General features: G+C 53.4%; 1 protein-coding gene across 4 annotated transcripts; it reads right to left on the reverse strand.

Annotated features, from left to right (window-relative positions):
* Positions 1-1,262: 1,262 nt before the first annotated feature.
* Positions 1,263-22,841, reverse strand: MSI1 (musashi RNA binding protein 1). 4 transcript variants are annotated; one of them, XM_027043953.2, is made up of 15 exons: positions 22,652-22,837; positions 22,442-22,482; positions 21,795-21,876; positions 21,612-21,696; positions 18,673-18,714; positions 17,037-17,129; positions 13,361-13,409; positions 12,089-12,171; positions 11,500-11,617; positions 8,667-8,747; positions 7,336-7,392; positions 4,199-4,267; positions 3,265-3,419; positions 2,807-2,870; positions 1,263-1,727 (listed from the first exon to the last, which is right to left on the reverse strand). In XM_027043953.2, the coding sequence occupies exons 1-14, from the start codon at positions 22,708-22,710 to the stop codon at positions 2,829-2,831; spliced, it is 1,056 nt and encodes a 351-aa protein (XP_026899754.1). In that variant the 5' UTR covers positions 22,711-22,837; the 3' UTR covers positions 1,263-1,727; positions 2,807-2,828. The 4 variants fall into 4 exon arrangements, with proteins under 4 accessions (XP_026899754.1, XP_026899753.1, XP_026899756.1 ...); XM_027043952.2 differs by having other exon boundaries at positions 3,265-3,452; positions 22,652-22,836; XM_027043955.2 differs by lacking the exon at positions 7,336-7,392 and having other exon boundaries at positions 22,652-22,841.
* Positions 22,842-27,632: the final 4,791 nt, after the last annotated feature.

Here is a 27,632-nt window from a genome sequence, read left to right on the forward strand (position 1 = left end):
TGTGGAGAGAAGAGACACCGGAGGGTGGTAACTTGCTGGCTTCAAAACACCATGTAACATCTTTTTTAAAAATTCCCCAAACAAATCAGAAAACGGAATTCCAGGGCCCTGAGCCCATAGGTGGGCCCAGTGGGGTGGGATGGGGTCACAAGAAGGGGAGGAGAAGGAAGCTGAGTCTCTCATGACTCAGCTCAAACGTGTAGAAAATTAAAAATAAAAACCAATAAAATGCAGCTTCTCTTTTATTAGGAAACATTAAAAAAAAAAAAACAACAAAACAACCACGAACAGCCGCGCATCTCAGTAACAAAGATTATTGCTTTGTGTTCTCAGGGCTAATAGGTTAAGCACCTCACACAGACAATTAACTCTCCAAAGGGGTTTTTAGGGATGGGAACTGTGATGGGGAAGAGAGCTTAGGTCCCCAGCCTCAGACCTGGGGTGAGGGACATAGGGGGGGGCCAACAACAGGTAAGTGGGCCTCAGCCCTGCCATGCCAGCCAGGTCACTCACTGTTCATGAAGCCAGACCCTGAGCCTCTTTTTCCTTTGAAGGGGGCTTGGGGGCTCGGGGATGCCAAGGGGCTCTGGCCATGGGACCATCCTGGTGGGAAACTTCAGTGAGAGAATGTGGGGGTTCCCTGAGAAGCCCTTTGCTTTCCCCTGGGGTCCGCCCCTTCCCAAAGTACCCCCTTGATGCCCGCTCATGGGGGGCTCAGAGCAGAAACCATGAAGGCCTGACCTAGGCAGGAAGCAGGGGAGACCTTTGGAGAGTTAATTCCTTTCCAGCAGTGGTTCCGGGCGAGCCCTTCTCTTTCCTCACCCCTTGCCCCCATGCTGGGTTTTTGGGGTGAGCAGGCCCAAGGCCTTGACCCCTAGGGCCTGAGTGAGTGGGCTTGCCTTGGCCACAGTTGAGGCCTGCAAGCTTACAGTAACGGTGTCTGAGGAGGAGACAGAAACACAGGGGGAGACCTTTGCCGGGTGGGGTGAGGCGATGCCCTCACCCCCAAGGGGTCTTAGAGAGGGGAAGGGGCTTCACCTCACAGTATTTACATATGATACAGGACGGGATGGTTCCAGGGGCTTGGCCTGGCCTACACAACCCTGTCCTCCTTTCCAGGGCTGGAGGGAGGTGGCCAGGAGCCCACACCCACATAGACATTTTGTTCTCAGCTGGTGGGGGGCACCTGGCCCCTGGCCCCCTACGGCCTGGGGCTTCACATTCACAAACCTAGAAATAGTTTAAAAAACGGTTTCTTTAAAAAAAAAAAAAAAAAAAAGGAAAGAGAAAAGGAGGGGAAATCAGAATAAAAAACAAGCGTAGGGCTTGCGGCCTGTAGCAGACCCCCTCCGCCCTCACTCTAGCTATGCACAAATACAAAAGCCTTCTGGGGGGGGAGGGTCCTATAGGGAGGGGCAGGGAGGAAGGGGCGCAGACCTGAGAGGGGAGAACCAGAGGGGTGGGGGTGGGGCAACCGGCTAATCCAAAATAAATAAAAGCGGGCAGGAGAGGAGCAGGTGGGGAGGGATGCCAAGGGCGGAAGAGAGGGAGGTTAGTAGGGGAGCCAGACGCTGTCCGGGGCAGCAGGGCAGGGGCCGGGCCCAGGGAGTTGGGGGCAGGCAGTAGCGGTCCGAGTCGCTGCGGGGGAGGGGGCGGCGGCTGCGGCTGAGGTGTCCCCGCCCCCTCGCTGGCTCACTGTGGTCCTCAGTCAGCTGCAGGCTGGGGCGCTGGAACACAGCAGGAGGTTACGGTTACGGGGACCCTGTGGCAACCTGCCACCTCCCCACCCCAGCCTCTCTTTGGGGGTCCCCAGAACACAGGTAGGCTCTCCTAGAAGAGCTTTGCTCACACACTTCGCAGGCCCTGTTCCCAGTTCGTAATGCTCTTTCCCTAGATTTTCAATGACTGGATTTATTCTATTGCCAACTTCTCAGAGGCACCTTCTCTGAATCTCTAATTTGAAGTAACCCCTTCTCACATCATTTGGAAGTATCTCGTTTGTTCGCTTGATTTTTGTCTGTAGAATGAGAGCGGGAACTCATCTGTCTCATACACCCTTCTTTCCTGAAACAGGGCTCAATAACTAGTTGTTTGAATGAATGCAGGAAGGAAGGAAGGAAGGAAAGGTCCCAGGTTCACACAGTATCCTCATATGACTGTGTGTACAGAGTTATCTCTCTCACACTCTCTGGATGTGCATATCTGCTGACAGTATCCTGTTTTAATGGCTGTGTAATATTCCATTGTATGCAAATGCTCTAATTTATTTAAACACTCTCCTTTTGATGGGCATATCAGTTCTTTGAAGTTAAAAAATTTTTTGTTTAATCTCTACACCCACGTGGGGCTTGAACTCATGATCCGAGATCAAGAGTCGCATGCTCTTCTGACTGAGATAGCCAGGCGCCCCAGTCCCTTGCAGTTTTTCAAATAAATGCCTAGAAGTGGAATTGTTGGGTCAAGGACATGAATGTTTAAAATCTAGATAAATAGTGCCAGTCCACCCTTTGGAAACCCTGAGTCAATTTACACGTTGCTTCCCCTACACCCTCATCAATGTTGGGCATTAGCAATCTTAAAAACTCTTTGCCTGATAGGTAGTATATGTTGCCTTGTGTTTTTCATTTACATTTTTTAGGTAGCGGGTGGAGCAGCTTTTCAGGTTCATTGACCACTGCTGGAAGTTCCGTCTCCTCCCCGGACTGTGGGCTCCATGAAGGCAGGGACAAGGTCTGTGGCCCAGATTGGGCTGCCCATATCAGCCTGCCCAGGGCCACCCCCACCCGACCCCTGCCCACCTCCTCACCTCCTGCCACCTGTCTCCTGCTTCAGTGGTACCCATTGGTGAAAGCTGTGGCAATCAAAGGGCCCTGGGAAGAAAAAAAAATTGATTCCTGGATTCTTAGGGAAGCAGAGAAGGTCCCGGGGCTCCTCTCTTCCGACCAAGGGTGAAGCATGGACCCTTCTGTAGCCCTGCCCATATCATCTCCACCGCAGGTAGGGCCTGGAATCTGTATATTACCAGTACCCTGGTTAAAATTAGGACATTCCTGAGCTAGAATCTGGGTGGGCAGAGATGGTGAGTCTGCGTGATGTCCCCAGAGCCTCATGCCTGGCACACTGAATGATGACCCCCCCCCCCAACTGTTCCCCCTAGGTGACACTCTTTTTCCATCCATCATCCCTTGGCTCCCTTCTGCCCGTGCAGAAAGACAAAGCCTCTCCCTCCTCCAACTTCTGAGTCTTCCAGGACCAGCCACTCACCCCAAGACTGTGGCCGAAGCCGGTGCTGGGGGCGGGGCTGGCAGCGCTGATGTAACTGCTGACCCCCGAGTCCTGGTTGGCTGCCCCATAGAGCTCGGCCATGGGGCCAGGGCTTGTGGTCCCCAGGAAGCCCCCCGTGCGGCTGGGAGTTGAACCTGGAGGGGGAGCCATCGTCCAGGGGTGAGAGCCTGGCAACCCAGAAAGAAGACGGTGATAGCCGCGGCGCCCACTGTTGCCCCACAACACCCCCTCAAACCTGTTCCACCCACCCTGACTTCACCCTTCCCTCTCCCTCAACCCTATATCCCAGCAAGGCCTGTGGGTCCACTTCCTGGAGGTCTCTCCAAGTCCATCCACTCCCACCATCTTGTCTGACCATTTAGCAGCCTCCTCACTGACCTCCAGGCCTCCCCTCTTGGGCCCCATCAGACTTCTCCCCATGCTGCAGCTGAGTGCATTTTCTAAAAGCGACATCACTCCACTACTTAAATGATCCGTGTCTCCCCAGGACCTGGTTTCTCCTACCTTCTTCTCTCCACTCCCCATTCCTGTGCTCCCCCTAATGCTAACTGACCTCCCTGGGGGACACTTTTCTTCCTCTTGCCTTCAAATTAGAAGTTAAGAGCCCCTTCCTCCTGGAAGCCTTCGTGAGAGGCTCCAGCTGTGAGCTCTCCTAGGCCCTGACTTCCCCCAGCAGAGCAGAATCATCCTTCAGAATTTACTGCCTTTGTAATAAAACCTGATGCCTCCACCAGCCTGTAAGCTGAGGACAAGGGGTCCCCTTCCTGGCTGGCTCACCAGGAATGTGCTCAGTGAATGTTTGTGGAGCAAATGAATAAGTCCCTCTGCAAAAGGGTGGCAGTGGCTACCTCCCCTTCCCTCTAGACTTCTCTGCCCACCCCTCGTCAGCTTCCTGCATCCCAGAAGGCCTTACCTGTCCCTCGAACCACAGCTGCTGCCGCCGCCGCTGCTGCCATTGGTCCGTAAGCAGTGAGAGGAATGGCTAAAAGGGAAGGTATGGGCACTTCAGTGTGGTGGCTGAAGGCACGGAGGTGGGTAACGGAGGCCCCCTCTGGGCCGTCTCTCCAGCCTTACCCCACCTCAGAGGGTCGGTGCAGCGCCAGTGCCGAGGCAGAAAGAACTCCTTTGGGCCACCAATTATGCCCTGACCCACGGAATGGATGGAGAAAGGTAGGAGAGCGGATGGCCTCCTAGTAATGGATGGAACCTCGGTTTCCCCCCTGGACTCAAGGGACACATATGAACCACATAAAACAACTAGAGGGTGGGGGCGGGGCACCCCCCCCAGCTGCTCTGAGCGATGCCCCCTTCTCCAGAGAGTGCCCTTGGCCACCGAATGGGGCCACCTAGCTCAGAGGTCCCCGGGAGGTTACAGCCCTCATCCCAACCTCAGCCGACTGCAGCCAGTGACTGACTGACATGGGGTGCAAGAAGCCAGGCCTGCTGCCTCAAGGTGGGACCTTATCTGAGGTGCGGTGAGTGCCCCAGAGCTGCCTGTGGAATCAGGCTGAAGCTAGATTCCAGTCAAGGCCACAATTTGGCTTCAACCCTTCTGCTGCCTGTCCTGTTTCCCTCACTGTCCCTCTCCTGAGAGCACGCCCTCAGTAGCTTGTGTGCAACCCAATTCCCTGCCTCAGGGTTCCCCTGACTGCCACCCAGCCAGAAGTGACCACTACCTCCCCCCAATTCCTCTAGCCCCCTTTTCTCAGATCCCCTCTTCAGACACAGAGATAATTGCTATTCCCTTGTTTGCTGTCTACCTCCAGTCCGCCTCCACAGTGCCTTATACACAGTAGTGTTTAATAAATGTCTGCCGAAGGAGTAAAAGGAAACTTTTTTTTTTTAATTATTTTTTTTAAGATTAAAAAAAAAAAAATCTCTACATCCAGGGGATCAAACTCACAACCCCAAGGTCAAGAGTCGCATGGACTGAGCCAGCCATGAGCCCCTAAAAGGGACCTCCCTCTTCTTTTTTGGCGGGGGGGGGGGAGGGTGGAACCTCTTTTTATTTTATTTTTATTTATTTATTTTTTTTTCGGAGCCTCTTTTTAAATAAGCCATTGGCTTGAACCTGGTGCTCCCTTGGCTTGGGGTGGTGGGCGCCCCCTACTGCTTGGCTCTGCCACTGCAGCCCCTCAGGCTACAACCCCACCCAGAGCCAGGATCTTCTGAGCTGGTTTGCCCTCAGGAATACTTGTCTCCCATCCCAAGATGCACCTTCTGGGGGCTGTTTTGGTGACCTTGACCCTGAACTGGAACTGGACCTGGGGCTAGGGACCTGGAAATGGCTCCTGAAAATTCCTGGCAAGGCCTTTGGTCTGGGGGCTTAAAGTCTGGGACCGCAGTGTTCCCACACTGTGAAGGCACCTTGCCTAAGAGCCATACATACAGTTGGCTCCTCGTCCAGACATCACCTTCCTTGACCATCCTCGCAAAGGCAGCCCCCTGCCCCTGGCCCCAAGGCCTTAGAACATCTCCCTGTTTTATTTTCCTCATGGAACTTCTCACCCTCCACAAGTATTTTATTCGTTTGGTTGTCTACTTGTTTATTGCTGTCTTTCTCCAGCTCCAGGAGGGCAGGGGCCTTGTCTGTCTCATTCACTGTGGTATCCCCACTGCCTGGAACAGCATCTGACATGATAAATCTCTACCGAATGCGTGAAGGAAAATACCCATGTCTCCTGAAGGCAAGAGAAAAGTTCAGACCCCACACCTCCAGGGGAAACCCCTTCCCCTGCACCAAGCTATCTGCTGAGGGGACATTTCTTTCTCACTTCTTTAAGGGCAGGGGCTGGGCTCTGAGGTCTGGTTCCTGGTCTGTTGAGGCATTTCCACAAAGCAAACTCAGCGTGGCCAACCGGAGCAAGAGCTTCACGACTGTAAAGGATTACTCATTTATATAAGTATTTGTTTTCCTCTCTAGGCTGCAAGTCCTGTGAGAGCAGGGCCTGGCTCAGTCCTGCCCCTGCTGTGCCCCCAGGGCCTGGCGGAGTGTCCCACACTGTAGGTCCTCAACACAAAGCTCTTAGATGAGTAGAAAGGAACCCCCGCTTCCAACCCCCCATCGCGGGTCGAACCCAACTCTGCTCAGGGAAGGGCCACTACCACCCCCACCTATAGGACGCTTTACTCCTCCCCTTTCCTCACCCCCTGTTTTTTCCCCTCCCCCCACTTTGAGGGACCCCTGAGCACCCCTTGGAAGGAAGGTCTCATCTAAAGCAGCATCCATGCTCACGTCCTCCACACACGGCCAGGTTGGGGGGGAGAGTCTAGGGTGGGGTGGGGAAAGAAGCAGGTTGAACAGAGAAACCCCTTGCAGCCCACCTCATTTGCACATACCCCTCCCCTCCCTTTGGACTCGGCCCCCCTGCTCCAGAGCAGAGCTGACTGGCCCAAGCGCAAGCTGCAGCTGGAGAAACGGCTCTTGATGGCCAAGCACCTTCATCCACTTGCTCAGAAGTTGCAAATGGGCAGCCCCGGGGGCTGTATTTGGCCCTCGAATAGGTTTCATTTGGCCTGCAGTGGTTTAACAATTTGGAACTTGTTGCCAACATTTGAAAATGATGGGAAAATCCATTCCAAAGCAAAAGCTGGGTTTCTGGCTTCTCTTGGAAACTGAGATCTGAAAGTACTAGGTGTGCATCCCGTCCTGGCAAGGGTCGGCTGGCAAGGAGTGGAGGCATGTGCACAAGTCTGTCAAAGTCCCCACCCGGCCCACTCTGCTCTGAGCTTGAGACCCTGGCTTCTTCACGGCTGGATCCCAGAGTCTACTTGGTGCCTGGCACACAGGAGGCGCTAGATAAATATTTGCCAAATGGATGAATGAGTGATTTTGCCTCCATCTGCTGGGCTTGGCCCTATGCCCCACCCTTAAGGGCCAAGTAGCTACACAGACTGGCCAGGGCCTGGGCAGAGTCTGCTGTATCCCCACAGTCAGAGGGCTGGTGGGCAGGAGAAGAGGGTCCCACTAGCTTTCCCCGGGGAAAATCCCTGGGTCCTTCTCTTTCTCCCCATGAGGCCTGTGAGGTGTACGAAATCCGAGCGACTGACCTGTAAGCTCGGGGAGGACTGGGGCGCTCGGGAGAGGGGTCCGCTCTACACGGAATTCTAAAATGAAACGTAAAACAGCTTAGGAAGATACAGGGGAGGCCCCTGGGGCATGGCCCAGGGAGGACAAATGCACCCACAGGGACACTGGGTAGGGGACAGGCCATGCACAGGACCCGAGAGCTGGGATGGGGAAAGCACGGTCCCCAGCAGGCAAAGGTGGAGAAGACACAGAGGGGAGACAGAGAGAGAGAGTAGGCAGAGTTGCCCCCTACACCCTGGCCATGGGGCAATGCCGGAGCTTCCGTTCTGGTGTTTCTTAAAAGATTTGACATTGCACCAAAACACCTTCCAGAATCCTCCTCTTTTACTGTTGTTGTTGTTGTTGTTTGTTTCTGTTTTTGTTTTTAGGGGGAGGAGCTGGGGAGGCAACACTGATAAAAAACAATGACCCTAGAGCAGGTCAGGCTCAGGTTGGGTTCCCGGCTCCACCACTTTCTAGGTGGGTCTTCTTAGCAAGTCACTTTTGCTCTCTGAGACCATTTCCTCAACTGTAAAAGGAGGATGATCACCCTTCCCCAACGAGAGTGTTGTCAGGCTTAGACAACATAATGTGCAGAAAGGACTCTAAGCTAGACAGCCTGAAAGGCAAAGAATGCAAGTGCTTAGGGACCCTCTAAAAAAAATAAGGCCAGGAAAAAAAAAAAAAGAAGCTTGCAAAAATTTGATATCTGATATTTCAAAGAAAACAACGTTGAATAGTTATCATGGCAAAATTCAGAACTTTGTTGGGCCTCCTGCCACTTATTCTAAGGTCTAGTGTTATTTTTATTTTGAATTACAAATGAGGGTGGTGATTGTCAGGCTTTTAAATTGTTTTTCAGCATTCAGGGTCGCAAAAGGTCTTGCTGGCCTTGAAGGAGCTCAGCGTAGCACGTGGTCATTATAAGCATGTCCATAAAGACACAGCCGGCATTGGCCCTCAGGGAGGCCTCCACCATGAGTCTGATGCCTTCTCTGGTGGAAGTGGCAACTCAGGACGGGGTGAGGAGGAGAGAAAGGCAAGAGGCAGGCAGAGATGAGCCTGGGAGAGAATCGTGCCATGCAAGACCACGTGGGGTGGGGGTGTGGGAGCCCCCAGCTTCTGGGGAAGGGGTGAGGAGGGGATGGGTGGGGAGAGGTGCTCCTTCCTCAGACATGCCCTTCCTTCCAAGCCTCCAGCAGGCAGACCACCCCCACCCCCAGCCATGCACCCCCAGACACCGCCCTGAGGAGTCAGACTGCCCGGGAACCGGGGACATGCTGGTGGCAGAGAGACACCAAGAAGGACTTACCGGGGAACTGGTAGGTGTAGCCAGGGGCGAGGCCTGTATAACTCCGGCTGGCGTAGGTTGTGGCTTGGAAACCAGGGTAACCTGATAGGGCAAGTGGGCTAGTGTCAGATGCCTCACGTACTGCTCAGACCCTGCTCAGAGGAGAAGGATCTGAGCCATCCACTTCCTTCCCCACCTTGTATCACAAGTAACAGTCAGTCACATTTACCAAACACAAGTGTGCTTACCATTGCATACCATATCCTCTCCTTAAGCCTCACAGGAATCCTAAGAGGCTGGTATTATTAGGAGACACATTTTACAAACAGGGAAACTGAGGCTCAGAGAGGTGACACATTGGCTAAGAATAATCCAAATCCGTACCAAGATGCTTTGTGCTCTGGCTCCTGCCTTCTTCCTCTCCTCATCTACAATCTTCTCCAGTCACATTTGCCTCTCTACTCTTTCTCAAATCTACCAAGCTCCTTCCCACCTCAGGGCCTTTGCACATACTCTTTCCTCTGCCTGGAGCACACATGCTTCTCCCAGATCTTCCCATGACTGTGTCCTTGTCATTGTGCAAGTCTCAGCTCATATGTCACCTCCTTGGAGAGGTCATTCCACAAGAGTCCTCCCTCCCATCAGTTGCAATATTTATCTATTTTCCGATAGTACCAATGATCATTATCTGAACTCATCCCCAGGGTTTTCTAAGAGCTGATCTTCTGTCTTCCCCCATCTTTTTTATTTCTGTAGTATCTCCAGGACAAGTTCCTGGTGCCTGCTACTTCTATGCATCTAATAAATATGTGCAGCTTTACAAGAAAAATCATATAGCGAGTAACAGCGAGTGATAAGAGTGAATAACAATAGTGTAACTGGGATTCACATTCAGAGCTAACTGGTTCCAAGTCTCTTAACCACCAGTGTCACTTTTTTTTGTTGTTATTTTTTAAAGGAGGTGAAACCAGCCAATGAATTACCTTGAAAAGAAAACAGTTTCAGTGTTCCAGACCAAAGGAGGTTAAAGAGATGGGACAACTAAGTGCAAGAGCTGATTCTAGCCTGGATCTTATTTGAGAGAGCAAAACTATGTTATAAAGAACATTATTAGGTCAACAGATAAAACTGAAAATAGATTAAAATACTGTATCAACGTAAATGTATGAGCTGGATATAATGTGGCTTCATGAAAAAAAAAATACCCCTAGTTTTAGAAAATACACACTGAAAGGGGCGCCTGGGTGGCTCAGTTGGTTAGGCATCTGACTTCGGCTCAGGTCATGATCTCACGGTTCGTGAGTTCAAGCCCCGCATCCGGCTCTGTGCTGACATCTCAGAGCCTGGAGCCTGCTTTGGATTCTGTGTCTCCCTCTCTCTCTGCCCCTCCCCTGTTCACATTCGGTCTCACTCTCTCTCAAAAATAAATAAACATTAAAAAAAAAGAAAATACACACTGAAGTATTTAAGGGTAAAGGGCTATAGCCATAATGCATGTAACTTAATCTCAAATGATTCAGTGGAAAATCACAAGTGTGTTGTATGTGTGTATGCATATATGCATGTATATATATACACACATGCACATACACACACACACATAGACAGCAAATGATAAAGCAAATGGGGTATAAAATTAACAGGTGAATCCAGTGAAAGGCATATGGATACTCTTTGTACTATTTTATTTTTGCAACTCTTCTGAAAGTATGAAATTACTTCCAAATAAAATGTTAAAACTTCAAGAGAAGACAGTGCCCCATTTGGAGGGTACTCTCCTCACCTATTCTACCTGTTGACCCTCTAGCCCATACCATGCCCCCTCCGCTGAATCCCCAGAGCACCCCTCCCCCCATACCTGGCAAAAAGACTCCTTTGTACTGTTCTCTTTCTGTGTGTCCGCATCTTGTCTCTCCAGGGAGACTGTGAGCTTCCTGGGAGGCCCAGCTCAGATTTTCCACCCTCAGTTGTAGGCCCCAAGCACTGCTGACCCCTGCTCAACTTCCCAGGCTCCTGGCAACCTGCACTTACTCCAGGGAGCCTGCCTGCCTGACCACCAGGTGGGTTAGTGTGCCTCCTTGGGCCTCCCACAGCCTCCAAGCACTGTGTGGTATCATTGCCTATTGACTCCTGTCTCTCACTTGATGGGGAAGCCCAGGAGGGCAGGTCCTGCCTCTCAGAATCTGCTCAATAAATATTAGTTGAATGAACAAGGAGCAGCCACCTTCTTTTTTTGCCTTCCCAAAAGTCTTTGGGTCTTTGTAAATACTGTTTCCTCTGCCTGGAACACTTTACCCTTCCCTTCTTCCCTGACCTCCTATAACTAGCACCTACCCAACCCACAGACTCAGCTTCAATGTAACTTCCTTTCTGGCTTCTCCAAATCTTGGTCAAGTTCTCTATGACCATGCTCTCTTGGCACCCTATACTTCTCCATCCTAACCCTATTTATTTATATTCTTAGTTTGTTTTCCCTACCAGACCACAAAACTCCAAGGAAAGTCACTGTTGTATTTTCTGGCATAGTTCCCAGCATTTATAGTCACTCAATAACTACTGGAAAGATGGATGGATGAACAAATGGACAGATGGACAGAAGGATCAATTAATAAGGACCACTTTCTGGCTACCACTAGAGGGCAGCACCCCATAACCAAATCACCCCACCCTGGGTTGGCTCCAAGACTTGAGCTCCTTGGTCCTCACTCCCGCCCAGTGACTCATACAGGAGGGCCGACCACAGAGGAGATGCGACACCTACGCGTCACCAACCCCCCCCTCCCGCCCCCACCACCGGTAGCCCTGGGAGCAGTTCCGGGCAGGAAGCAACCACAGGTGCAGGCCTAGCACATACCCAGCATGCCGATGCCCAGCATGAAGGCGTCCATTCCATAGGGCATGACTCGGGACCTCCCCCGGGCTGAGCCCGTCGGCGACATCACCTCTTTTGGCTGAGCTTTCTTACATTCCACCTGCAATGAGACCTGATGGTCAGTTCCTCCTGCAGACATAGGGTCGCAGACCCTCTTGTTCCCTGGCAGGCCTCCTTATCGTTAACTTCATAGTTCCCACTTATGGAGTGCTCGCTAGCTGCTAGAGGTTATGTAAATGGCTTTGCACGCAGTAGTAGCTTACACCAACCCCAGAATGGAGGTAGTATTGCCACTCTCATTTGACGGTTGTGGAAACTGAGGTTCAGAGCGGGGAAGTCATCTGCCTAATGATTAGACTAACAAGTGGCAGAGTGAGGATGTTAATCCAGGTCTCTCTGACTCCACCAGCCGTGCTTTTTAACCACCATGAGACACTGGCTTCCTGTCCAGATTTTCAGAGGGTGGGAGAGCTGGCTGTGCCCCACTGACCGTGAGGCCCCTCTGCCTGCCTCCAGAACCTCCGAGCATCCCGTCTCCTCTCTGCACCTCCACCATCCAATCCCCCCTCACCATTTTGTTGTTGATTTCATGGAAGTGGATCTCACACACTTTCTCCACGATGTCCTCACTCTCAAATGTGACAAACCCGAACCCTAGAGGGCAAAGGCAGGGACAAAAACAGGGTTTGTGGTCAAAACCCAGCCTGAGTCATATCAACACTACCACTGCTCTCACAGGCCAAATTACTGAGAGTTAACAAAAGCCTGGGAACCTCTCAACTACCCACCCGCTGAGACAGGATTCCTAGCTCCCCAATTACACACTGGAAAGCCAAGGCTCAGCAAAGTGAAGTGACTTGCCCGAGGTCACACAGCAAATTAGAAAACATTATAGCAGTGATGAAAATACACTCAGCATGCCTTTTCTTTCTCAGGTGCTTTCCGAAGAAGGAAGAAAGAACACACACAAACACTTATTTACATTTCCACAAAAGTGTGCACACCCAAACATATGTTTGTACAGTCACACATATACATGACATAGAGGCACACACACACACGTATACCTCGGTACCCATCTGCCCCACAAATACTCGGCAGTGCTCACGAAGGCCCCCCTACATGTGGATAGTTATCATGACAAACCAGGCACATATAAATATTCAGCCGTAGACACCCTCACACGCACAGGTACAAACGTACAACATACACACACACACCAGCACATACCTCAATCCCCAAACAGGCTAATACACCCAAAGCCCCAGAGCAACCAGAGAAACAACCCCACCTCCTCCTGGGGAGGCCCCAGGGGTTGTAATGGGATTTCTCAGAAGGCAAGGCCCTTGGGAGAAAAACAACCAGGCAATGCACACTGTGGCCCAGATGCTCACAGGTTGGGGGGGGGGGTGCGGGGGGGAAGGGGGAGGGTCGGGAGCTGGGCTCAGCTCGTGGGTGGGGGTGGGTCTGCAGGAGCAGACCGCCCAGGGCTGTGGAGTCGGCCTGACCCTGGGGCTGCCCAGCCTAAGCTCTGGTTACCAGGGACAAGGTAAGCCCAGCAGACACTGGCTGGGCAGACACTGGCTGGGGCGGGGGTGGAGGACTCAGTTTGGAAGGGGGGAGGTTGCTCCTCTGCTCCTCTCGGGTGTCTGCAATTGGGCAAGTTTCTAGCACAGGAAACGGCGGGACAAAAGCCTTCTGTAAGGCCAGGCCCGGGAGAGGATGCAGATCCTTGGGGATAGGATGTCAGGAGGCAAGATGAAAGGGCAGCTGTGACCTGCAGCCCCCTGGCTGACCACAGGCCCCCAGCCTGGCCTGGAAAGGGGGAGGGGGCCATACTCACCTCGGTGCCGGTTGGTGGTTTTGTCAAACATCAACATGGCATCGTCCACCTGAAACAGAGCCTGCCATGGTGGACCCACCAGATACCAGGGGATCTGCCACAACCCAGCAGGAGGGGTTCCCACACCCACTCCCCTCTTGCCCAGGCTAGGCTTTATCTTAAACCTGTTCCCTGCACAGGGGACCACTTTCCATCCACACCCCCCAACTGGATGCCAAGGCACCTCCCATTCAACCACCAGATTCTCAAAGGATCGGCCTGCAAATACGAAACACCAAAAAACTGCCTGACACTTTGCCCCATCAGACTCTCTACAGTCCCTGCAATGTAAGATCCTCATTTTGTAGATAAGGAAATGGGCTCAGAGAGGTGAAGTCACCTGCCCAAGGTCACACAGCAAATCCTAGACCAAGCCTGGAAGAAGGAGGCACGGAGTGGGTGCTAAAGAAGGAAACATGGGAGCAAGATAAAAACGGGGAAATGAAAGCCTCTTCCCTTTCTGCAAAAGGCCAGGAGGACAGCAGCCACTCCAGCCAGACTTGACTCCCCTCTCCTGGTACAGATCTTTTCCTTTAATTGAGGTTTCCTTTTGCTAGAGGCTGTAATTAAAGCAAGTAGAGTTCAGTGCCTGGGCTGCTTGCCTCCCACTGACTGGGGGAGGGGCAGGGGGCTGAGGAAAGGGGATGGTCTACATGATTCCCAGTCCCTTGCACCTCAGTCTCCTCTTCTTGTTGCTCCCTCAAGGCAATCCCTTGGATACATGGATAGCCAAAGGCCTGAGCTTCCCTCCCACAGTCCCATCTCCCTCCCTTTGCCTACATCTGGTGCTTCCCCCCTGTCCTCTTAATTTTTCAGCCAATGTCAGCCACCTCATGGGGTTAAGCTAAGGTCTGATTTGTCCTTGGTGGAAATCAAGGGCTGCTTCTGATACCCTCCCCCCACCCACACACACAGCCCACTTCAGCTGCTGACCTTCCCCCAAATGATCACCCACCCGAGGGATGAAGGAAAACTTCCTGAAGCCATGGGGTACAGTCTCTCCCCAACTCTCCGTGGCTCTCTTTCCAGCCTGTCATCTTCCTTGCTTAAGTGGCAAGGGCAGCCCCTGAACAGGGTGGTCCTCTAGCTCTCCTTAGGCGCCAAGCCACACCAGGCCTCCGAAGTCCCTCTGGGAGAACCAGGACCCCACTAAGCCAGGAGGCTCCTGGGCCCCTGGAGAATCTCAAAGGGAAATGACACCTCCCTCCCAAAAAGCTTTCTGCTCCAGGGGCCTGCAGCGGAGTGCCATTCTCACTCCCACCCTTATGGATGCACGCTGAGTCCCAATCCCAAACCAGCCTCACTGTCCAAACTGCGCAGACACTTTGGGCTCAGCACATCTTCCCCACCCCCTTGCTTAAACAATAGAAGAGAGAAATCCAAAAAGGAGAGAGAGTTGTGATAAAAATACAGGCTTTAAGTAGGACAGGCTGGAATGGAACCCAAGATCCTACATTTGCTGGTTGGGGAACCTTGGGCTGGTGGCTTTATGTCTCCATATTCAGGTTACCTCATCTGTAAAGTGGGCATAACGGTGTTTATCAATTGTATGGAGGAGTTAAATGACAGCACTGTAACACTAACTCACAGTACCTGGTTGCAGTAAATGCTTAATAAATAACAGCTATTATTACCTTTATTATGGAGGGTCTTGCCTACAGTCACATAGGGGAGAAGCAAAGCAAGAGAGCAAGCAGCCCAACACCCCTTGCTTTGAAGGTACCATGAGGACAGTATGTGTCAGTTATGGTGATGACCATCCTATGGAGCACCCTGACTTGTGCTCAGTAATTATTTTTTGAATTAATGAATGAGTAAAAGCCACACCCTCTTCCCTAATCCCACAGCTTTGAGTTCCTGCCTGACCCACAAACTGATTTAGCCCAAATCCACTGCCCTTCTCACCTTCCTCCACCCAACTTCCAACTCCACCACTCCTGGCCCCCTAGAACCTTCAACTCGGGCCTTGGCTGGACAGACCCCTAGTGGGGCAGTGGGGTTGAGGCCAGGGCAAGGAGCAAGGAAAGTGGCTGGGGGTCCAGGGACCCCCACTGGTGTCCCCTCCTGGGGCCAGCTGAGGGGAGGGAGGCTCCCAGCCCAGTGTCCTTAATAGGCTTTGGTCTCCATGGGAACCCGGGGGCAGGGGGGCTCCGGCAGGGGGAGGGGAGGCGGCCGAGGCCTGCTGACCAGTGGGAGCCGCCAAGTTCGGCGGCCGCTAAGCCTGAGTGGCAGCCATGGCGGCTGACCATTGTTCCCCCCTCGGCGGCGGCCCCTCGATCCGGGCGGGGGGCCCCCCGCCGCGGGGCCCTTGGCATTCCCGGCTGTCCCCCTCGCTCCCTGGCAGCCTATTCTCCGGCTCCCCCTGGCCTCCCCGGGCCGGTTTCACATGCCAACGCCGATTTAGGCCCGAACAAAAGACGCGGCCGCTGACGGCTTCTCCTGGGGCCCGGTTGCCATGGCAACGCCGGCCCCGGGGGCAGGCGGCCTCCAATCACAGCTGCTGGATCAGATTAGTGCGAGCTCTAATGCTCGGCGCTCAGACACAAAGACACCCCGCCGGAGCCGAGCGGGCCTGCTGCTTCCCAGGAGCGCCCTTCCCTCTGGGGCCCAGGCCGCCGACCTGCCCTCAGTCCTGTACCCCGGTCCCCACGGAGGCGCCTGAGCCTAGGCCTGTGGCCCCCACGCCTGCAGCATCCGCTGGCCAGGGGGCTTCCCACCCTCTCCCCTTCTCCCCTGGAGACCGGGCCCTGGAAACCCACCCAGTTCCTAGCTCACATCCCATTTCCAAGGGGCGGTTCTCCTCTGCCCTTTGCCTAACAGGCAACTGAAAAATGCCTTGATGGCAAGGTAGAGACACAGCCCGTAGCCCATCTCATGTAAGAGAAGACCAGGGACCCTGACACTAAGCACAGCAGCCCCCCTTCACCCCTAGACTTAAAACTTGGCCCCCTCTTGGTCATATCCCCATGGGACCTTGATGTTCACATTACTCACCTTTCTGGGGACACCCTATTGTCTGATGATGCCACATCTCCTTCGTAAACTAAACGATCCAGAAATTTAAGCTCAATGCACCTCAGAGCTGAGAGCCAATCTGCTGGGCCTGATCAGAAATTTAGGGTGCTCTCCTCAGTCTCCCTCCAAATAGCTAGGGGATCAGCACCTCCCCCAGCTCCCACCTGTGCAAGCAGGGTGCTGAGTGCAATTGGGAGTCGTATTTATTGCCTCCTTATCATCCTTACCAGGAAGGAGTGGGGGAAGGTAAAACCGCCCGTGGCCTGGACAGGTGCAAACTCCCAGGAGGCCAAGGGGTGACTGGATTGAACTGGCTAGGGGAGAGCAGCCTCCCTTGGGAGAATGAAGATAAAAGAAAAACACAGGGGAAGGGCAACCACAGAGACAGCTACTATGTGGCTTCTCTCCCTGGGGATGCATCCAGAGGCTGAGGCCCACAGATAGGACAGATGCCTGGACTGTGGGTTGGCCTGGGCTCACCCACAAAAAGGACCCGGCCGCCTTTTCACCTTTTGCAGGGACTGGAATGACCTGGCTGGACTCTGCTTGATACTGACCAATTCTACAGGGCTTCCACAGCCCCCGAAAGCACCCCCAGCAGGCACCCCCAGTTTTGACCCACCTTCCCGAACTGCTCAAAATACTGCTTCACATCTTCCACCGTGGTGTTCACTGATAGCCCCCCCACAAAGATCTTCTTCGTTCGAGTCACCATCTGTTAGGGGGAGGGAATGAGAAAGTGGGCATCTGAGTCCTGTGGCCTACTGCCACCAGCAGGGGCTCGAGCCCTCCTGCCAGGGCGCCAGCTGACAAGCTCTCTGTGGCCCTAGCGACTCGGAAGCCCCCGCCCAACGAGCTCCCCCTTGGACCCCCGCCTCTAGGCCTGTCATGGGCAGCTGTGCACCCCACACCCTGGCTGACTTGAGTGTGCCTCCCTCCCTGGAGTCTGTGTAGGGGAAAATGCCTTCTGTAAGAACCAAGGGGACGGGTTAGTGACCCAGACCCACAGTGTAACTCAGAGACCCCACCAGCACCCCTGGGAGAGACTGAGGCCCATCACAGGGTTCCCCTGAACTCAATGCCGACATTTTCCTCATCAACCTCCTCCCAACCCAACCTCCGGCAGCCCTGTGGCCCCAGCCCTGTTTTAGGAAGAACACATGGTCCTAATTACCCCAGGAGCGCATGGCTAATCCACAGCAATTCCCAGCCCCATCCTAACACTAAAGCACCTTCTGTCACCAAACTGCTTAATGGAATTAACCCAATTCCGACCATGTGCTCCCTGGTGCGGCTTCCTTCGAATACCTGCTCCATAATTGCTTTCAGGCCCTCTGCTGGACCCTTCCAGAGATGTCCCCTTCCTGTCTCCTAAAACCTGTCCCTCTTCCTTCGCTGTGACAGGAGCTGGGCAGCATCCTGGCTCCTGCCAACCCCCTTGTAAATGGGGAAACTGAGATGTTCTGGAGAGGAACCTAGTCCTAGGACACAAGTTAAGTCAGCAGACTCAGGGGTCCTTGGCTCCCTGTACTGTAATCAGCCTTCCTTCCTGTCCCCTATATTTAGCCATTTAAAAATTAAGATCTGGCTAGTTGCCTTGGGACCTGGAATAAAATCTTGGGCCCTTACCCTGCACCAAAAGTTTTGAATGCTATATTGCTCAACTGCTCAGAATTCTGTTTTCCATACACCCAAAAGAACTCGCCACAGCACTAGGTAAAGAAAGCACGGGGAGGGCAGCCACTCACCCGAGTTGAAAGACAACAGGTAACCAACCTCATGGTCCCTTCCCCCTCTGCAAGCTGAACACACCGAACCCCCAGAGATAGAAAGGTGATGGGGAGGGGGAGTCAGAGATAGCTCCCTGGCCTGACTCTAGCTAAGCCTCAGGGGGTGTTTGTCCTGGGTTTGACCTCCCCAGGGGCATTGGGTTTAGAGGCTGTGATCTATGAGGTCAGAATTCGACTCAGGGTCCACAGTGTACTGGCTTCAAATACAGGACAATGAATCCCCTGAGGGGTTCCTCCTTCTCCCAACACATGCAGCCCCCTCCCAGTCCACCCCTGAGCACAGATGGAAAGATGCAGGATGTCTTCAATCCACAGAGTGAAGGACATTAAGAATCCTCCCTCCTCCCATCCCAGTCTATTCCCATAACACTCCAAATGAAGGTTCCAGAAGCATCTCCCATAGGAGAGAATGCTGGGAAAATCACTGCCCATAGTAACACAGCTCCTCCCAGACATGGACATACCTACCTTAGGCTGTGCTCGCCGAGGAAAGGCCACCTTGGGATCAATCTGAAAGAGAAGGGAGAGGTAAAGGGGCTTGGTTATCACAGTTTAGATGGGTGACCACACAGCCTTCAGCCCTGTGGACTTCTCTCATCCCAGGACACAGAGATGACACAGGACAGAAATCACCACAGCCTCTGGCAGAAAAGTATAGTCGTTAAGCACTTAGGCCCCAGTGCCAGGCTCCTGGGTTCAAATCCCACTTACACTGTTTCCCAGCTGTGAGACGTTGGGCAAGTTACTTAACCTCTCTGAGCCTCAGGGCCAAGCTAACCTGCAAAATGGACAAATAGTAACACCCACCTCAAAGGGGTCGTCTGCAGACTACTTGAGATCATGCTTACAAAGCACCTGGCAAGGTGTCTAGCTCACAGCAGGAACCCCAACAAAGTAAGCAAAGTCTTACTTCTTCAAGCACCAGGTATTCAAGAGCCTTCCTCACCTAACTGACTTCACACAGATGATACCAGTCTAGGTGAGGCATGTAATCCAGACTTTGGAAGCCTAGTGGGTGGAAATACTCTTTGGTTCAAGAGAAGAGTTCATAAATCACCAGGAATGGACTCAGTTCTGTTTCCCCAATACTACTGACATCTAACAGCCTTCTTCGAGGCTGCAAGCAAACAGCTCCCTGATAATGCAGCCAGGCTTAGGGTGAATCAGAACGCAGGCTTTGGTGACGCACAAGGGCACGGGACTTGGACTCAGTCAGAAACTTTGAGCCCCGGCCAAGTGTGTGATCTTGGTAACTTGCTCACCCCTCTGAGCCTCAGTTCCCTCATCTGCAAAGTGGGGATAATCACACCCACTTTTCCCAGGGGCAGCCATAGGGAATCAAATGAGATAACATGGGTGAAAGCGGCCCTTTATGAACTGCCCTTCATTGCGCAAACAAAGGTGCTATTACCAGCGGGCCACCTTTGCCCTTGGCTGTGAACAACCAAAGGAGAAAAGCAAGATGCACCTGGGTGCTCCTGGGTATATACTCACACTGATAAACAGCAGAAGCCAGGCCACAAGACATTGTGATCAAGGCAGGACCTATGGGGCCTGGTCATTCCAGAGCTTCTTGCCACCCACATGGGTGGATACCACTCAGAAGTTCACCAGCCAATCGCAGGGAAGATCTATCTTTTCCCAAAGTTCCTTCTGTTCAAAACTCAGCCTCGTTCTAAGCAACCGGCTCTGGTTCCTCTCTGCCTGAATGGCATGAACCAGGGACCAGCCTCCTCTGGGCTCTCCAGTGGATCTGCCCACAGAGAAGGAGCCTCTAAAATCCATGCTGGGGCAATGCCGTCTCTCTCCCAAAGTTCCACTGGGCTCCAGGGAAAATCACAACTGCCCATTTCCCCTGTCTGCAGGTGTGATTTCATACCTCTACGGACATTTTCATCCTTCTTTTTCTCCTGGAAGCAGCCTCCCCAGCCACCAGAGCACCTCAAACAGTCCCCCTGTACAGACCCTGATGGGGAGATGGTACCCAAGCCACGTCTCACAGACCTACGCACACCCGATCCCTGATACACCCCACCTCCACTCTGACTCACAGCTGGCAACATAAATAAAACCCAACAAGTAAATAAAAGGTGAAAGTCAGAACCCAAAATAGACTCCCCACAATAAACCTCCCTCCCCACCCCTCTCTCCCAGGCCAGAGAATGCCAAACACAAAGCCCTTGCCTTTTTGAGTCCCAAACCTCAGAAGGATGCCCATCACACCCTCCTTCCCCCTTCTCTCTTACCAATCTTCCATGACCCCACCCTGCCCCCAGACCCAGTCCCTAAATCTCAGCTTCCTGAGCGCTGCAGAAGCCATCAGTGCATTCTGAGGACAGGGGATGGTAAGAGAACTGGCAGCTTGATGGCAGATAATCACCAAAAACAATAGGCCACTGTCTCTCCATTCCCAGCTTGGGTCACTCAGTCTGCGCCAAGAAGATCCTTTCAGAGCCGGCAAAGTTGAGGCCTGGCCTCATTTGCTCATTACTGCAAGCAGGAGTGGGAGCCACTGGGCAGAGATAACAGGAGCTGGGGACAGGCGGTAATTTAGCAAATTCTTGGGCACAACCAGCTATTGTTGCAGGTAAACAGGAGCCAGTGACTGACCCAAGCACAGGGAGGCCCAGGGCTGGAGGACAGTGGGGGAGTGTGGAGAGAGATCACACTGTCCCGGTCCCCTGGCCTCGGGTCACCCCACCACAGAGTAACCCCTCCTCGGACTTCCTCCTTTTCCTTCTCCCCTAGAGCAGGGGCCTGGGCCAGCGCCCCCTGGAGGGCCCAAGACATTGGGGAGCAGTGGGACAGCAGTAAAATGTTTTAGGAGTTTGAATGCCAAAAAAGCAGCTTCTCCTCAAATCCAGCCCTCAGAAGGGTTGTTTCCAGGCAAGCCAGTTCCCTCCTCATAAATCCCTTCCTGGGCAAAGCAGGTTCACGTCTTCCACACAAAGCGGGGAGCTCATAGACCAAAGGAGTGGGGGGAGAGGGAGGGGGGATTCAGTGATGCTTTGCCATTGGTTCGGATCGGTGGTGGTGGGGAGCCAAATACTAGTTAGAGTCCAGAGAAGCCACGGGGTGGGTCACTGCAACCCTGACTCACCCAATTTGGGCTAGGGGAGGGACCTAGCCCCACCCCAAGCTGCTCTGTGAGGCATCAAGATTAGTAGGTACAGGGAGGGGCTGGGGGATGTAGCATCTCACCGCAGGCCTGGGGGTTTTCTCCTCCCTCCCCCCCCCCCCCCCCCCGACTCTAGTGACAAAGTTTCAGAGCTTGGCAGCCCTTCTACTCAGAAAACTCCCTCTTTCCTTAAGGACCCCGTCCAACTGTCCCCTGGGGAGAGACCTGACCCTCTCCTCCGGCGGCCTCCCTCTCCCAAAGGACCCCCGAAGCCCTGAGGGCCACTCACTGTTTTGGAGTCGAGCTCGTGCCGCGATTGCGCCAGCACTTTATCCACCCCCGCCTGGTCCATGAAAGTGACGAAGCCGAAACCCCTGCGCGCCGTAGTGAGGGAGAGGCAGATGGTTACAAGGCAGTGAGTGGCGGTGGAGGGGGGCGAGCCGGGAGCAGGAGGAGGGGGTGAGGGGCTCACCTGGATCTCTTGGTCAGAGGGTCCCGCATCACCAGACACTCCTTCACCTCCCCGAACTGGCCGAAGTATTCGCGCAGCCCTTCTGTAACCACACACCCGCCTTCGGACCAGCTCGGGCCCCGCGCCCTTCCCCCCCTCCCCCGTCCTTTGCCCCCGGTGACCCCGCCACGGCCCGGCCGCCCCCGCGCCGAGCAGCCTGCGCGCTCTCCACTGCCCCCCCCTCCACCTCCAAGCCCTCACCCGGCTCCCGTGGAGCCTCCTGGCGCCCACGGGGGCTCCAGGAAGACGAGGGCCGAGCTGGGCTGGAGGGGGGACGGCTCCGGCCGGGTTCCCGCCGCTCCGGGAGCCGCCTCACAAAAGTTTGAGCCGCAGGTGCGAGCGGAGTTGGCGCTGCCGCCGGCGGGTCCCGGGGGCCCAGCCCACCCCCCGATGCCCCCTGAACCCCTCATCTCCTCCCCTCCACCCGCTGGGCCGTGCGCGCACTCCGATCGCCCTGCGCTCTTGGGGTCCCCGGGCGGGGCGCGAAAGAGGGCGCGGGGGCGCCTGGGGTCAGCAGGGCGCAGGGCCGGGCTGGGGTGTCCGGTTCCGGGGCGCCGGGGGGTCCAGGGTGCCCTGCCTGGCCGGCTGGCGCTCCCGGGCTCGCTCACCCTGCGTAGTCTGCCAACTGAGTCCCCCGATGAACATCTTGCTGCGGGAGGAGGAGAAACACAAAGGGCCCGCGTGAGCGCCGGGCGCCAGGGCGCAGGGGGCGCGGGCCCGGGCCCCGGGGAGGCCCGGCCCGACCCGGATCGGCCATGTTGGCGGGGCCGGGGCGGGCGCGGGCCGGGCAGGCCGGGCCGGGCCGGGCCGGGCCGTACCAGGGGTCGTGCGGCGAGTCCGGGGAGGCGAGGCCGGGCTGGGGCGCGTCAGTCTCCATCGGGAGCCGCGGGCGGCGCGGGCAGCGGAGCGGCGGCGGCGGCGGCGGCGGCAGCGCTCGGCGCGGGGCAGATGAGGAGCGCGGCGAAGGGGGCCGGACGGACAGGCCATGCTGCCCCCTCCCCCGACCCCGCTCGGGCGGGCGGGCGGGGACGGCCGAGGGGAGGGCCCGCCGGGGGCCGACCTGCCGGCTCCTCCCCCCGCCGCCCTGCGCGCATAAAGCCCCGCGCTCGCCCGCGCGCCCGCGGAGGCGGCGGCGTCCGGACCCCGCTCCCGCCGGGCTCCCGGGTCCCTGAGGGCGCGAGAGACCCCGAATCCCGAGGCGGGCCGGGACCAGGGCGCGGCCGCACCCCCCACCCAGCCCAGCGCGGGGCCGGGCCGTGGGAACGCCCTCCCGGAATGAAGCGCTTCCCGGTGCCTTCAAGGTAGCTCGGTTCCGGATCGGGGACCCTCTAGTCCTCCCTCTCAGGTCCCCGCTATCCAGAATTTAAGAGCTCCCCAATATTCCTGGGTTGGGAGGGAGATCGCCCCAGTGCCCCCCACCCCTCGTGTTCCAGCTAGTGAGAAGCCCTCCATCCCCCCAGTGGGAACGAGAAGCTGCCCCCAAGGCCCCCAGTTTCCTCCGAGGCTGATTCAGGGCTCCCCCTCAGCGGCCCTCAGTCCACCCTCAGTGTCCCATACCCTCTATATCCACATTGGGGACCCCTTTCAATGCCTCGCGTCCTGCGTGGGGATCCTCCATCAGCACCCCAGTGGCAACCGTATCAGTTCCCCGAATCCCTTCTCAGCCCTTGCTGTCCCCTTCGACTCCCCCACATCCTTTCTGTGTGGTCTATTGAGGAACCCCCCTGACCCAAGCCCGGGTTCTCTCTGTTTCCTGCCACCCGCACCCCCAGTGTGAGGAGTCTTCACTGTTTCTCTCACTCCTGGCTCACTTGTCAGCCCTACTCAGACTTCCGTCTGGATTCGGGAAAGCCGGGTCCGGACACTCACCGGCCCTCCCCACCGAGGCTGGGGGAGAGGGTCAGTGCCGCTTAGAACCTCCCGTTTCCAGTTTAGGAGGCCGCCGGCGCAGCTGTGCACCGTCCCCTCCCAATGACCCCCTTCTTTTGCAGAGTTCTAAGCCCAACCCCATCGGATTGGAAGAACCTAAGCCGCCTACCCACTGCGTTTGGAGTTACTTCTCTCAGTCCGCCTCAGTTTGAGATTTACTCCCCATGCAGGCAACCGCCTTCACTTCTTTCTCCTCCCTACGCCTCCATCTCCGGGTCTCTGAGATCCCCTCCCGCACTTTCGCCTAACGCTCCTGGGAGCCACCTCACCCTCCCCGAAAACTACCTCCCTCCAGCCAGGGAACTCTAACATCCATTCCAGATCACCCGCGGAGCCAGGGGCCACCCTCCCTAACCCCACCTCACCACATCCGTCTCCTCTCAATTCCCTGGCTGAGACCAGCCAAGAAAGGGTCAAAGCTGGAGGCTAAGACAGCCACTCCCCCCCCCCCCCATCCCTGCTGGGGATCTCAGTGCCACACTAGCCCCTCCCTCCCAACTCACCTCCCAGTCCTGCCCCCTTCCCCACCTTAAATCCACCCCGTATAACCCAGTGACAACACTCGATGGCAAGCCCCGTGCTGCTCACCTTGACATCCATCCTTCAGTCCGCCACATTTTATTAATGTGTGCAGCAGTTCTGGGCGGCATAACCTTGACCTCTGAAAAGGTGCCCATCCCCCTCCTCTCAGTACACCTTCCCTCCCGCCCACCACAACCACCGCGCGTATAAGAACGTGAGAGACTCAAGTTAATGGTTTCCTTGGGGACCTTCTGGGAACACTCAGCAGGTATATCCTGCCACCCTGGGCGCATAACACTAGAAACAAACTTGCTTTTTCCTGTTTTTATTGTCCTACTCACCCCACAGTTTCTCAGCATCCCCTGGACTGGGGGGGTAGGGAGCAGCTCACACAGGTTTTTCTCACCATCTCAATCCAAATTGGACTATCTGGTGTGTTCTGAGAGTGACACAGATGAAGGTCAGCAGGTGGAAAATCCGGTGTCAGGGAACTGGCTATTCCTAGTCTAAACTTCGGTTCCTTGTGTGTAAAATGGGGCCAATGGGGAGGTGCTGGGTGAGGGAAGGAGCCCAAGTGAGAATTGATTTGTGTGCTGATGCTGTTGGACAGGTGGCTTGGGGAGCGGGGTAGGAAATAGGTAAGGGTCATTTATTTAGAGCCAGCCAAGCCTCCGTAAGTAGTACATTGAGATAGGATCCACTTATTAGTGCCCTCCTTCAGGTCCTCAAAGGAGGCAGTATGTACTTGTCACTACCTGGTTTGAGGCACTGGAACGTGTGGGGTGGACTTATAGAAGTCTCCTCCTACCGTAGGTTCATCTCAGCCTCGCTGCTTCCGTCCACTTTGTTCACAGTAGGGGTAGCCCTCACAGGACAATGCAGCTGTAAATGCATGATCCTTGTAGTAAATTGAGGATCTCAGTGGTATTAAGGAAAAATGATCTTTAGAGCAACTGGCCCAGACTCCAGAATTAGGAGATTAGAGGGTGCTGTTCCAGCTTTTTCTCTCCACTACTACGCATCACTCAAAGAATGAAAGAATAATTTGCTTTCTAGTTTAAAACAAACAAACAAACAAAAAACCTTTCCAGAAAGCCAAGGGACACATGACATTATGCCCAAGCATTAAGATGCAACTTGGCACATTCACTTATTCTACAAATATTTATTGAACACCTGCTACCTGCCTGACATTGTCTTGAGTGCTATATTCCTACCACTACCTTTGTGAAACGTTCTTTCTAGAGACAAGAGTCAGATAATAGATAGATAGATGATAGATGATAGATAGATAGATAGATAGATAGATAGATGATAGATAGATGATAGATAGATAATATGTCAGATGTTGGTAAGTGCTGTGGAGAAGGAAGGGGATAAGAAGAGCAGGAGGTGTGAAGAAGAGGGTGATAAACAATTTTAAATCAGTAAATAGGGAGGGGTGATGTTTTAGCAAAGACTTGAAAGAAATAAGGTACATTAATCTCCTGTATGATCCAGAACTCTCATTTAAGCAAAATGTCTGCATCTCTTGAGTGCGACAGTAATTGATATTCACAATTTGACTTTCATTGCTTTAAAACAGCAGGTCCCAAACCTTAATGTGCGTAAAAGATCACCCAGTGATTTTCAGTAGACACAGGGTGGATAGGAGTTCTGAAAAATGCATTTTTTAAATGCATCTGGTAGAGATCAGATGATGCCGATAGCTGAGGTTTTTCTTCAGACCGCTCTTGAAGAAACATTGCTCTAAAACAGATTGAAGAGTCTTTTAACTTGACAACAACAACAAAATTAAAGATCAAATTACAGTGCATGAGGTTTTAATGTTGAGAGTATTTCACTGTGTTTTCATTCTTTGAAAAAGCAAAGACAAAAGCAAAACCCTGGGTTACCCAGAACATTCCATTTCTTGTCCATACAGGAGAAGGGAAATTTTATCATAAGCTGATCATGAGCCCAAGATTTATAATCAGTTTGTTTTGCACCCTTCCTATCGTTTTTGCTCTAATTTTTCTCTATGCTTTTTTCCATCTCCCAAATTTCTGGACTTACCCAGGAGATGATGGGGCAGGGTAATGAGAACACTTGGTCACTTGGTCCTGGAACTGCCACTGTTTCTCGTGGTGATATGCCACTCAGCCTTCCGAGCTTCCACACTCTCTGAGTTGCTGCAAGATTTGGGTGAGATCATGTGTATGAAAGCACCTTAAAAATTCTATAGCACTAGGAAAAGATAAGGAAGCTCTGTGACTGTACATTTCAGATCCAGTTAATTTGGCCCAGCTCAAATTCAGTTACCTTCAAGATAGTGTGGTACTAGCATAATGATACACATATAGAATAGAATAGAATTGAGAGTCCAGAAATAAACCCTCACATTTACAATCAACTGATTTTTTTAAATCAGGATACCAACATAATTCAATAGGAAAAAACAGCCACTTTAAGAAATGATGCTGGACAACCTGATGTCCACATGCAAAAGAATTAAATTGTACCTCTACCTCACACCGTATACAAGAATCAACTCAAAGTTAACCAAAGACCTTAATGTAAGATCTGAAATTATATTTTAAAAATCAATCAGACATTAAATTTAAAAACATTTGTGCTTCAAGGGCACATGGGTGGCTCAGTCAGTTGAGCACTTGACTTCAGCTCAGGTCATGATCTTGGGGTTTATGAGTTTGAGCCCCAAATTGGGGCTGCTGCCAGTGAAGAGCCCACTTCGGATCCTTTGTCCCCCTCTCCCTGCCTCTCCCTCACTTGTGCTCTCTCTCTCTCAAAAATAAATAACATTAAAAAAAAAACAAAACTTTTGTGCTTCAAAGAACATTACCAAAAAAGTGGAAAAACAGGGGTGCCTGGGTGGCTCAGTCAGTAAAGCATCCGACTCTTGGTTTTGGCACAGGTCGTGATCTCACGGGTTTATAAGTTCCAGCCCCTCATCGGACTCCAGCTCCATGCTGACAGTGGGGAGACTGCTTGGGATTCTCTCTCCTAATTTCTCAGCCCCTCCCATGTGCTATAAACAAACAAACAAACAAACTTAAAAAATAAATTTAAAAAGTGGAAAAACAATACACAGAATAAAAGAAATTTTGTAAATCAGATATTCGATAAGGACTTATTATCTAGAATATACAAAGAAGCCATACAACCCAAAAATGATTAAAAATAAATAAATAAATAAGTAAATTAAAAATGGGCAAAGGATCTGAAAGGACATAGCTCCAAAGAAGATATATGAATTGCTGATAAGCATTTGAAAAAATGCTCAACGTCATTAGCCATCAAGGAAGTGCAAATCAAAGCTACGATGAGCTACCACCACACAACCACTGG

This window comes from Acinonyx jubatus, chromosome D3 (assembly GCF_027475565.1).
Source record: "Acinonyx jubatus isolate Ajub_Pintada_27869175 chromosome D3, VMU_Ajub_asm_v1.0, whole genome shotgun sequence".
Lineage (NCBI taxonomy): Eukaryota > Metazoa > Chordata > Mammalia > Carnivora > Felidae > Acinonyx > Acinonyx jubatus.